General features: G+C 41.0%; 1 protein-coding gene across 1 annotated transcript in view; it reads right to left on the bottom strand.

The window, feature by feature from the left end:
- ric1 (RIC1 homolog, RAB6A GEF complex partner 1) overlaps positions 1 to 12,758 on the bottom strand; it is a 34,059-nt gene that overhangs the window by 7,679 nt on the left and 13,622 nt on the right. Inside the window, exons 3-16 of the mRNA XM_020629782.3 lie at positions 10,255 to 10,334; positions 9,226 to 9,333; positions 6,709 to 6,854; positions 6,395 to 6,531; positions 5,428 to 5,519; positions 4,993 to 5,081; positions 3,575 to 3,719; positions 3,401 to 3,449; positions 2,685 to 2,858; positions 2,366 to 2,578; positions 1,681 to 1,719; positions 1,038 to 1,148; positions 843 to 932; positions 580 to 740 (exon numbers count right to left, since the gene is read on the bottom strand). Of these exons, the coding sequence (XP_020485438.2) occupies positions 580 to 740; positions 843 to 932; positions 1,038 to 1,148; positions 1,681 to 1,719; positions 2,366 to 2,578; positions 2,685 to 2,858; positions 3,401 to 3,449; positions 3,575 to 3,719; positions 4,993 to 5,081; positions 5,428 to 5,519; positions 6,395 to 6,531; positions 6,709 to 6,854; positions 9,226 to 9,333; positions 10,255 to 10,334 (1,634 nt within the window). The remainder of the gene's footprint in view (positions 1 to 579; positions 741 to 842; positions 933 to 1,037; positions 1,149 to 1,680; positions 1,720 to 2,365; positions 2,579 to 2,684; positions 2,859 to 3,400; positions 3,450 to 3,574; positions 3,720 to 4,992; positions 5,082 to 5,427; positions 5,520 to 6,394; positions 6,532 to 6,708; positions 6,855 to 9,225; positions 9,334 to 10,254; positions 10,335 to 12,758) is intronic.

Below are 12,758 nucleotides of genomic sequence, written 5' to 3'. Positions count from 1 at the left end.
ACATGACAGATCTAAAACAGTTACCATTCTGAACTAGTTTGGAGGTTTAAAGGCAGTCCGTCAGTCCATGATAAAATGCTTATATCAGCCAGAATTAAAGCTGAGCCCTAGATTCGTCATGTGACAGGTTTTTACAAGGCTTCCACATAAAGCCTCTTTCCCAAGGGAATTGTGGCTCACTAACAATATGATCTAACACTATTATGACTACTGGTGCCAAGGATTTCCCTGTTTCAAGAGTGTGTGAAAAAAACAAAACACTGTGCTGACCCTGAAGAACTGTGTCCAATCTAGGTGCAGTAATCTCTGGATAAATAGAATTGATTATGAGCTCTCAGAATTTGGATTTGTGATGTGAGGAATGTTGGTAAATCTGAACTTGGGTAAAAAATAAAGTAAAAAAAAAATGGCAGAAACAGTGGATTAAGATTTAAATTGGAAAAGTAATCTAACACTTCATACAAGGCATGACAAAAAAAAAAAAAACATGTAAGGGAAGATGTATCAAGTAAATAAAACAGGCAGATTATCCTTTGGAAGAGATTATTGTCAGTTTTTCTGATGTTAAGGCTTAGATACCTGTCGTTCCTCCTCTCGATGCTGTAGAGGCAGATGGAGCAGTCGGCTCTGAACAGGATGACCATGTCTCTGAAGACATTGAGCAGCAGAGTGTCTGAGTGCAGCTTCGTGACGGATGCGAAGGCGTTGTCCAGGTTGGTCGAGCGTTGATAGAGTCTCAACTGGTGTCAACACAGAGAGGACAGAGGGACAGTTAACAACATGAACGAAGCAGATAGATTTATATGACAACATGTTCAGAGTGAGTGTGGCTTCAGTGTCACCTGCTCTTGCTGGTCTGTAAAATTGTAACAAGCCACCACTACAAAGTCTTTCCACCACGCCAGACCTCCAGTTACTGTCATGTTCTGCTCCTACAGTGAGAGAGAGAGAGAGCGAGAGAGAGAGACAGTTAGACATTAGTAGGTGCAAGTGAAGACAATTACCATGAGCAAAAAATCTCTATCAATCTCACATACCTGCGTAATATTTCCAAACAGCTTCCATTTTCTTGTGACTAAGGAGTAGTGTGCAAAGCCCCGCCTCCCTGCTACAGCCATGCACTGGCCTGCTGAGTCTATGGCTGCAAACTGCACACAAATACACACATGCATAAGGCAAAACATCAAGTATTTACACTAAATACAAAAAATAATAATAATAATCTTAAAGCTTTATAGGCATTTATATTGACTATCGGCATAGCAAATATTATCACAATATTATCATAACAAGTCTGTTGTGCCGTCTTTCAGAGGTTGCACTTTAAGACAGGTTATATTTTTCTGGGTCCTACCGCTTAGTTCAGTAATATTTCTGCTTATCTACACACACTTGTGAACTCAGCGTAATCATGTTGCTTTGTAAACACCGTTGCTCTGTACACTCGGTGATATCTCAGCCTGAGTCTGAGAAAACACGAGGCGCCTTGAAATGTTAACAATTGTTATGAGATTGTTCAAGCAACGGGTGCCAACTGAACGTGTCCCATACATGACATCGCTTTCAAAGCTAGAACCCTAAGAAGAAGTTGGATACAATTAAGTGAGAGCTTTAAAGATGTTCAATTCAGGTTTTTGTAAGAGACATTGAGACCGGTTAGCCAAATTCCCCCACACTTACCCGTATAGGCCAGTTGCTTTCTAGGTATGTGCTGTGGATCTAAAGGAACAAACAAAATGAAATGAGAAATCCAAAAATTGAAGTACGCTAGATATCTATATAACACTATACAGATTACAGATACAGGCCAGAACAAGGAACATGGCAGCATGAATGTGTATCTATCTGCATCACTGTGATATAATCTTTATTTATTATAGTCTTCAATGATGCAGAAAATAGTACACAGAACATGAGGTTGCCCTCTTTGCCAAAGTGATTTAGTTTTATTCAGCTCCAGCTTCATCTAATACAGGATGAGCGCAGACAAAAGGGGAGAAGCAACGAGCTGCTGCCACTTTAAACGTCCTGCTATAAACATCCAAATCGTTAATCTAATATGATGCAATGCAAAAAGACACTGTGAAGTTTGTAAATGATTACAGGTTATATAATATGTAATTCAAGCCTTTGATAATTTGATATAAGATTGATTTTTTTAGACTTTGTTTTATTGACAAATGAGACCTTTATAATGCCCCTATAGGCGGTAGTACATTAACCAATAATGAAAAGTGTTCTTTGCAGCCCTTAAAGCCTCTGTTGCTTAATCTACAAGGATGAAAGTGCATGTTTTACAGGGACATACAAAGACATCTGAATCTGCTGACTACATCTCAATCGAACTGATGTGACGTCCTTTTACCTGGACCACGTGCCAATGCTTGTGTCCCAGTAAAGTGCTGAGTCCCTGAGAGAGAGAGGAGTCTGGGTTGGAGGGATGGTGCATCGGGCTGCCCTCACGTGGGTGTAGATGTGTGTGCGCGTGTGTGTCAGAGGTGCTGTTGACCTGTGTGGGGTCACCACAGGTCAGGTAGAGGCGGTCTTCACCATGGAGCAACACCTGCTCCTGGTTACTCTGTACAGCGGAGAGACAGAGGAGCAAACAAAGTAGTGAGTTGTTTAATTCATTTGGGGTTTAAGATGTGTGTCATTCACAGAGCTGACGATGTGCTTCCTCTCACCGTGCAGGGGTTCACTGTGAGGGCAGACTTGATGAAGTGAAACTGAAGTATGCCTGCCTGAAGCGAGGGTTGAGGAGGTGAGTCCATCTCCTCCTCCTCCTCCTCCTCCGTCTGCCTTTTCTTTTCCTGTATGTGAGGGAGCACCCACAGGTGGTAGCCCTCTGCTCCCCAGCTCTGGGAAGAAAAATGTGGTCAGTAAGCAGAATGGTATTAAATACCATCGCCTGTACACAGTCTGATATGGAACTAATCTCAGTGATGTCACCAATGATCATTTTTAGCCTGTTGTTCCCAAACTTTTGCCCCTCAAACACCCCTCACCATACACATGGACATATATCTACATACATTAAACACAATGTCAGTCACACTCTTTGTCAACAACTTCCTATATTTTTTTTAGAATTAATCTCAAACATTGGCTGCAAAAAGTTCAGAAAAGCAAATCAGTGTGTGACAACAAACTGAAAAAACTACCACGCCACTTTAAAAGAGGAAGCTCGTAAAAGTGATACTGCAACATGAAACATCCTGATTCATGACACCTGATGTAGATTCATTTTCAGCCTTACATACACTTGGAAGTCGTCTCACATTATTTGCCATGCTTTGCTCGCAATGACAAACAGTTTGCATTGTTTTTGTTAGGCCTGTTTATGTCTATAAACAGTTTGTTTTTTACGCTCTGATGAGCAGTAACAATAACAGTCACTCACCATAGAGCTGATTTTAATTGGGTCCTTCTTGGTACCATCAGAACGATACCTGAGGGGAGGATGCAGGAAGGACAGCATTAGAACAAAAATCTGGATTTATTTATAAAAGTGTGTATGATTTAATATGCGTGTTTGTTTGTGTGTGTGAGCGTGTGTGTGTGCGTGCATACTTACGCAAAGTCCTCGCCCAGAGTGCAGATGAGGTGAGCTCCAAAGACGCTCCACAGCGATAGGCCACCACACTCCCATGTAACCATGGCAACGCTGAAGTCAGGTGACCAACGGATGAGTTTGACTGGGCCTGTCTTGTTGTAGATGTCTGAACAGGTAAAGTATGCAGAGAAGTGATGAGTTCACAAAGCTTATGGTTACGTTTTTTTTTGACTAAATGCTTTTGGAAAAGGTGCTGAAAGAAATATTTAAGTATATTCTGACACTGATACTGATACTGAAAAGCAATATATACTATGCTCATTTTTATCACAACAAAACCACTCATCTCAGTTAGCTAACAGGAGATATTTTGACTTTTTTTTTTTATTTAATCTAGACTAGAGCAAAAACTGACACAAAATGTGACTCTGGAAACAACTCTGGAAGCAGCTCCATAAAGTGTTTTTTTTTTAATGCAGTCCTTTACCTTCTAATCTGCTGCATGCTAACTACATAATAAACAGTTTTCTTCACATGAATAATGGCTCTCTCTACAGCACAGCCTTTTGATTTAAACCACAGCTTCATTTACACTGGTTTTTGTTTTTGGGATGAGAAATTAAGACATAAATGATTGAGATTATCCCTGTTGGAATATCCCACACACGCTGAGAATTGAAGATGAACATTATGTGAAGAAAGTCTATGATGCGTGTCAACATCTTAAGTGTAAGGAAGGCAGATAATTCAGGGTTTCTTCAAGAGCTTCTACATACCAAACAGAATTTAATATATTATCACAAACCTCTTGGCTAAAGCATTAAAGTAAAGTTATAAACCAGCCGTGATGGTAGGGCTTAAAAATGATTTTACAATTAATGACATATATTCTTTCAGCACTTCATAGAATTACATGATAATAAGTCATATTAATGTCATAAATTATATCATAGCGACCTTGGTGGAGATAACAGAAATTGATCCATGGAATAGCCATTCAACTTAGTTTCTTTCTTTTCTTGCTGAACAGCTTTGCACACACACAACCTCTTGTTTGAACAATCATTCAATAAGTTGCACCAAGCTCAGACTTTTTAAATAACTAATGGCAACTAGCTCACTAATTTTAAGATTTCGATATAAACATTTTTTTAAAGACTTTTTAAGATTTACATATACTCTGGAAACAGAAGGACCCATTTTTTTAAAATCATGTGCCAATGTATCAGTTCCACCACTAGGGGGAGCTAACTCATCACAGGAGTCTGACTGAAACAGATGTGAACTAAAGGGAAACACAGGCATGTGGACCCCAGAGAGGGACAACTGAAGGAATGCAAGTTATCTCAAAAAGGAATTTGTGTAGCTGCTTGACACAGAGAGACACAAGAAATAGGAGAGGGGAGAAGAAAGAGAAATGGGAAGCATATTAGAGCTACCTGGGAAGTGTTTCGGAGTGAGCTCCAGTTTGTGGGAAAGCTGCATGGACCCTGTAGTGGTGTCTATCATGTAAACCAGCACTGAGCCGCTGTAATGAAAGCAAACAATCATTTTTGTTTCCTCCATGAACAGTCTGATTTTATGTCTTGGTTACTGGAGAATGCTGTTACACAGAGAAAAGGTTGTAAAAAAAATAAAAAATGAGGTGAGGACAAATAGTGTGATGCAAAGTGGAAAGGAAATTCCAGCAAACCTGGCAGGTTACACAAGCACACACTAGGTCAACCTCTGCAAACATAAACTGACAGATTCTCACTCTGGACACACACCACATGGACAACAATCAATCTCTGTAACACTTGGATGCAAACAAACACACGACCATGGTTTTCTTTCCAACACTGTACTGTAAAGATGCAGACAGAGACACGTACCTGGCACACCCAAAGGCCATCAGTCTGTACTTGTTGTTGACAGCCACACAGGTGCCATCAGTGACATCTGCTGCCCAGACACCCTGCAGCTGCTGCACAAACACACAAGAAATATTAATGAGTATGCAAGAAGGGCCTCCATTATAACATCAGTTGCAAGTCAGAAATGACCTGCATTAATTAGTTATTTATAATCAAAACTCTAAAGTAGAGAATGAGCACAGCATGATTTAAATTGAACGTTTCTATCTGGACTCATTTCTATCGTTAGGTTTGACAGAAGATTAAAAAAAAAAAAACTTGTGCAGATGGATTTTTAAGAAGAGAATTTCCATGCTTTGTGTTAAACCGTAATTGTGCAGCACTGTTTTTAAAATCAGGAAAATGTGTTGACCTGAACATGTTGCATCATCTGTCTGGAATTCCTGTTTTCTCTGTAATGGTTCATGTCTTTCTTCTCTTCTGAGAAAACTAAGGTTACTGCTGCTCATGTCATTTAATTATCTTTGTTTACACCAAAAAAAAAAAAAGGAAGCAGGAGCTTTAAAACTTATCTCAAACTTGTTAAACACTCAAACACGACAAAGCTTTTGCACTTTGCCTCTATTGATCGACGACATATACCATTAGCCTTTATGCCTGTTATGTAACTGACACTCAACATGTTTTTTTTCCCACACAGAAATACCTGAGATTATGTTTTTATAATAGATTCAATTAACTAGAACAGTAGGACAAAGCCGGCTTATCATAGTCATTAAAGTCTGTATACAATGTAGTTATTTCCTGGTTTAAAGAAGTCTGTGATGGATCCTGTTATTTGGTGGGATGATGTCATATGTTGTCGAGCTGCCAGCTATCTGCAAGTCTTGTAAAGAGAATTACATCAGTGTGCTAAGACCTTTTCTAATAAAATCCATTTAGATCCCCTTTAGAATCCGCAGTGTGTGTCTGTTAGTGCTCTTACATCTGCTGTGATGTTGTTGCTGAGCGGTGTGATAAAGCCCAGGCGACCGTCACTCAGTACCACAGCGAAGCCGTCCAGGGTCACACAATACTCCATACAACGGATATATGCTCCCTCCAGGTCCAGAGAGGGACCACCTTAACAGACACACACACACATGGAGGTTGAGTGTTCAGTACATAAAATATAATCTAGAGGTTAAGAAAGACGTAGCGTATGTGTTCTTCAAAAAAACATGGAAGTTTATTCTGTCAACTGGAATCATGTCCCCTTTCTTTTACAGTGTTTGTCTTTGAGTGGGGGTCTTCTCTAACCTCGAGCAGACTGCAGGTCTAGCGAGAAGGGGATCGTAGTGAGGCAGATAGCCTTACGTCCGTTGCTGCCCAGCCCGTCCCAGTGCAGCACGTGGAGGTATCCGTCTGCCGTACACACCAGCAAGTCCTCCTGTAGGGACTGCAGACTGGTGGGGAGGTAAACCCAAACACAGCATTAGCATTGGGGTTTAAAGGGGGTAAAACTGTGGAGGGGTTAGTAAAAGAAAAAAAACAGTAAGGGCTGGTAGGTAGGAATGGTCACAACGAGATAACAAACAGCAGAGTGTTAGAAAACAGTGGAATAGTCATCATCCAGCTGTGCCAGTCTGAAACTTTGACTGGTCAGCTGTGATGAGGCCACATCGCTGCCAATGTAAAGTCCCACTGTCTTCTTACACACAAAGGAACAAACAGCAGAGTGTTTGTGTGTCTGCGTGAAGCATTCATTGTCTTCTTAAAGGTCTAAAGTTGACGATAGCACCGAGGGACGACCAGGAGGAAAGAAAGCAGGAGGAAAGAAGGTAAGTGAAGCACAGTGGACTTTCTCTGAGGAGGAGGCCAACAGCTTTCAGTGTAGTTTTCCAGCAGGAGACACCCACTCATCTGCTGCACAATCAAGCTGTGCCTGTGAAATGCCAGCAGAGTGCTCTCATTCAGATGACTACCCTATAATCTCTGTCAAGTGCAAAGGAGAAGTGGAGGAGACGTGACAGCCGAACACAAGCGGCAAAAGCGAGATAAACAAAACTACGGACGGAAAAGAGAGCAGAGTCGAAAAAACTGGAGTGGAGTGGCGGCTCTTATCACTCAGCAAACATCGACGTCAACCTGGCGGATGAGAGGCTGATAATGGGGGATGAAAGTGGAAGGAAGAAGTTAAACTGGAAAGCACAGCACAAAGGAGTGAACAAGGAGGCAGTCAACGCTGCACCTTATCAAACAGACAGCGCTCCTTTGCATTTTTTCTTAGGGTAATTATCATACATTTTAATGTAATCTGGGGATTTGGTTAAGTAAAAACCTCAGTCAAAACCACAAGAAGCTCAGATGATTACAATGCACAAAGGATCTTTTTTTGCACAGTCTTGAATCTGTTTTTAAAAGCCCTAAATGGAAATCTGAAAATTCACTTCTCAGGTAATGAGCATGCAATCCTCTTTTTTTTTTTTTTTTTTTTTAAAGGAATACATTATCCTTAAGAACGAGACACCAGCATAAATGGCCCATTATAAACAAGGGAGGTGACAATACACGCTACGGAAGGGATGTTATGTCTAAGAAACACACCCCCTCCCCCTCTGTTTCTCTGCATAATGTGATTCTCAGCAGACGTTTCTTGTGACAGCAGAACAAACAGGTGCATAGCGGATGGTGTTGTTCTGTCTGACGCCACTATTTTAATGTAACCACAAAAGTAAACCACATGTACTCTTGTATATATACCCTCCAGGCCTTTGCTAAGATTTAATGTTCCTTAAAAATAGGACAGATTAAAAGATCCCAGTAACATTTATCTCTCAACACTGAAAACATTACCAGTTCATCAATCTTATCAGTTGTACCAAATTTTAAGACCATGTGTTCCTCTCTTGGGATGTCACGCTCACAAGAAAAGAACAGATACAAAGACCATAGTGTGATATCTCATCAGACGCAAGTATTTCTCTCTGCGGGTCTCTGTGTTTAAAACTGACTGAGTCAACCATCTCTCATCGTCACTGCTGACTTTCAACTTAGGGAAGAAGATCTTTTAAGCCACTATACTCTGAGCCAAATACCCTTTATAGATGGACAAAGAGTGAGTGAACTTTAGCAAATAAAACTGTTGAACTCCTAGTTGAACAACTAAGCAGAAACAGTATGAATGACGTCACTGTAGGATATGAGATACCAACAGAGCTATAAACAGAGCTGTTTTTTTTTGGGGGGGGGGGGGGGGGGCATCAGTAGTTCAGTCTGTAGGGACCTGGGTGGAATCTAGAAGTTGGTAGCAGGAGAGGTGAGAGGTCACTGACTGAGCAAGGCCCCGTAAACCCCGACAGCTCTGGCTCTGTAGCAGTGTGCAGCAGCCCCACTCTGACATCTCTCCACTAAAATGCATGTCCACAGGTTCCTGTTTGTGCATGTGTGACCTTCAGGCCAATGTGTGTGAGAAGCATGTCTCTCAATAACAGTGCGTTATCTAGATTTCACCTCAGGGTCTAATAAAGTATGTTAAATTAAAATTAAATCAAATTAGAAACCATCTTGATTCTGCTTAATTTACTAAACCTTCAAATTAATTGTATGCAATTAAATCAAAGTTTTGCACGTGGACTGAAAACAGGAGGAGACAGCTACAGCAAGTTTGCAGCAAATACTTGTATCAAGATAAACTTTGAGGTTTTGGTGTGTAAGTGTCTTTGCATGTGAGATGTAGAGCTGGACTCTTTATGAGGGAGAGGCAGACACCACACAGAAGAAAACACAAAGAGGGAGAGGGAATGACATCAAAGGACTTTGTAGACTTCACTCTACCTGGTGATGGGGGCTTCCAGATCCACGGGCTTCTTCATCTCTAAAGACAGAGCGGGGGCACATTGTTCCTCCTTATAACCCGGGGTCACCTTCACAAGAGGACTTCCTCTGAGCACACACAAAAACACATTCAATTATTAATACAGATATTTGTTGCATGACTAAAGGAAGAGGGAAACTGTTGAAAGAGTGGAAGCTAAAAAGTCGTGGAATACGCCCTGACTTGTCCCTGTGACCTCTGCCGGCATGCTGTCGAGGAATGTGAACCACACACATCCACATTCACTTTATACACAGAAGCATTCAAACAGCACATACACACAAGACATAAGCACTTTAAAGCACACACAGAGATGAAAGGATTGTTAAAAAAAAAGAAGAGAGAATTAGCATGCAGACACCACCACGTGCATACTTTTTGTACGGGCTGTTTACAAAGCTTTTCTATAACGGTAAGTAACGTCTATAGTAGCTTGTTAACTGGTTTGAAATAAATCCATGTTTTAAATGTGAACAGTCCACATACTTTTGGCCATATAGTTCATTGTTTGCAAGAGGAAAACGATGACTAGCTGCGGCGTTTACTGGCTGCATTTCTCTACCTGCTTGTGTCAACAGTATTACCACAGCAAATACATATGAGGTCATGAGCCAACATGAGATTAAGTAAAAGGATTTAGCCGCTAGGCGCTGTTATATTCCTGCTAGCATTGTATGCCACTTTCTCTGACAGACACATGCTAGCTAATTGCTTTTAAAAAAATCTATGTTTAAATTAATGCATGCTTGAGCTTTTAATAACAACAAATGTGATATTGATTTATAGTCATAACCAAAGCAAGCGCTAGCAAGGCTAACAGTGGGATATCCACTGTTTTAAGTGCACATAAACAGTGTTGTTGTGTTCTATATAAACAGCGATGAACTTGAGACGTTGTGACCTCAGTGCAGATTCAGGTAACAAGACTGAAGAGCACAATCATGATGATGATGATTCACTGGCTTTTGGGTTTGTGTTGATGCACTCACTTTGGATACACGGGCTCATAGAGGGACTTGTCGTCCCCGACACCCAACACATCGAACAAGAGGATGTAGCCGTTGGCAGTCTGAAAACAGAGAGACAGGAAACGTCATTAAATGTTTATTATTATCACACAGAGACTACCAGAGAGAGGAGATGCAAATTAGCATGCTAAAGAAAATGACAGTTTTATTATTTGAACATTCAAAGTCACCTTAATTCCTTTAAGGAAGGAACACAAGTGAAGAAAAAAAGGTTTGTAACACTCTAAATAGCACTTTCGTATGTACTGTTTACTGTAATGTTTGTAGCTAAAGTGGTCATATTCATATGGAAATGAGATCTAATTCACTGATGCTGATACTTCAGTTGATGATGGCACGAGGCTTGCCATTTCCCTGAACAGGCTGAGCTGCAGGGCTGATAATTTTGAAAACTGAATACAAAATGAGCTAAAATAGCAGGATTTACATAAGTCAATTCAGCCTGTTATTGTGTGTTGGCATCAGCTCGTTCACAATTTATGCAGGTCTAAACTTCTGCTGTTCCTGATAATGACGCTCAAAATGACTTTATGAAACAGTCCAGGCTTCATTCTGTGGAAAAGCTCTATAGATAATGTTGATCAAGCAAAATAGAATCATTGCATGCAAATAAAATAATGCTGTAGCATCGCTTTTTCCACATACAAACACACTCACACACACACACACACACAGTGCTGACGGGGAATCTGAAACTACGCCTGCAGCCTGAAACATGACACGAAACCTGACCTGAACTCTTCTGTCAGCAGCAGTGTGACAGGCGATGAACGCAACAACTCTGTGACGCTGCTACAGAACCGTCCAGAACCAGGGTGAGTTGAAGCTCGCAAACCGTGCGTCTACTTTTAAAACCATTATTTTGTGAAGCTCCATGGGGATGGTTTGCACATACTTCTACTGTGGAGAGCTATGTGAAAACCCTGAAGCAGAGAGAGGCTGAAGCCAGCAGCAACATGAAACTGGAGTACAGATGAACAGACAACAGACTCAGCAGGGCCTGCTAAACCCATCAACAGCCTTGGAGCTCCACCAAGCTGCAGATAGGCTACAAAGACTAACACTGCTTAACAACACCACCACAGTTTTATGCTAAATCTTATCAATGATTCAAAAGCTTGGGTTAGCTCAGTGCAGGCAGCACATGCTCGGAGGCTACAGTCCTCATAGCCTTGGTAGTGGGTTTGATTCCTAGACCATGTCAAACAACTCTCTCTCTCTCTCTCTCTCTCTCTCTCTCTCTCTCTCTCTCTCTCTCTCTCATAGAGGAAAGCCCTTAACGAGTAAGCTCATTCACCATAGCTTCATAATCTTCCATATTTGCTGGTTTTTAAACTGAATGTGGAACATCAGCATCGAAAATGGCTGTGACATTATTTAGACACACACAACATCTCTCACGGACAAATGCACACCTTTGGGTACACAATGATATAACAGAAGGGGGGGGGGGGGGTGGTTTCTCTGTTCCAACTGCCCTCATGGGCTGGAAAACTGATGGGATAAAAAAAAAAAAAAATGTATTTCACACTTGAGTGGATGTTTATCATCTTTAAGTTTGGAGCCTTTCACATACGTAATACTTCCAAAACAAATAACGCAAAACTACTCCATTACCAACAACAGACAAGCAAGTAAAATTGCACTTCAGTAAACGTACAAAAGAAAACACGAGCTAAATGAACGAAGACTATCAAAGTAAAAGTGCACTTAGTGTATTCAGCATGTTACTGTAGTGGGTGATGTAGTTGGAGGTGATTAAATGAGTATTTTCTAACTCTTACATTTTAAATGAAATAGTCGATATTTGGGCCTCAACCTGTTTTTCCAATTAAACCCTATGAGGAGTCCAGAAGGAAGTGTTTATAACTCATAGCCTTCCAACGCCACACTGTTTTATGTTGGGAGGTTGGACACCAAATAGCTGGGAATGACTGGTTTAATCTGAACATCTTGAGGGTTTTTTCTCGGATTCTAAAGTGAGCCAGCAAAATGAAGTAGGATTGAATGCCTTAAAACTTGACTTATATGTCACGTCTCAAGATGAAAATAAAGTTTCCGTGGCGACTCTTAATCATGTGAATAAAAGTCTTAAAAGAAGCCCAATGAACTCCTTTATTCAGACTTCCTTCCCAGAGGGATTCCATGTGGGCGAACAAAGGAGTGCGAGTGTGACTAGCAGCTACTGTACTTCAAAAGCTCATCAATTACAAGAGTCAGGGAATCTCAGTGAGGTATCAAAAAGGAAGGGGGGGGGGGGGGGTCGGGGGGGGGAGCTATTCAGCCCTTTCATCTGCAGTATGATCACAGCAGATACTTGAAAGCTTTCACACAGTCATTCATCTTTTCATGGATCTACGACCAAGTTTTCCTCTACTCATCTTGTCAGAAGCGTGAAAAGCTGTTAAAAAGGCAGACAATTGAGACGTCTCCAGGATTCTCGGTGCTCCTGGAACATTCACACA

Source organism: Labrus bergylta, chromosome 17 (assembly GCF_963930695.1).
Source record: "Labrus bergylta chromosome 17, fLabBer1.1, whole genome shotgun sequence".
Classification (NCBI taxonomy): Eukaryota; Metazoa; Chordata; class Actinopteri; order Labriformes; family Labridae; genus Labrus; species Labrus bergylta.
Note: the sequence above shows the minus strand (reverse complement) of the source record. Positions and strands in the feature narration are given on the sequence as shown.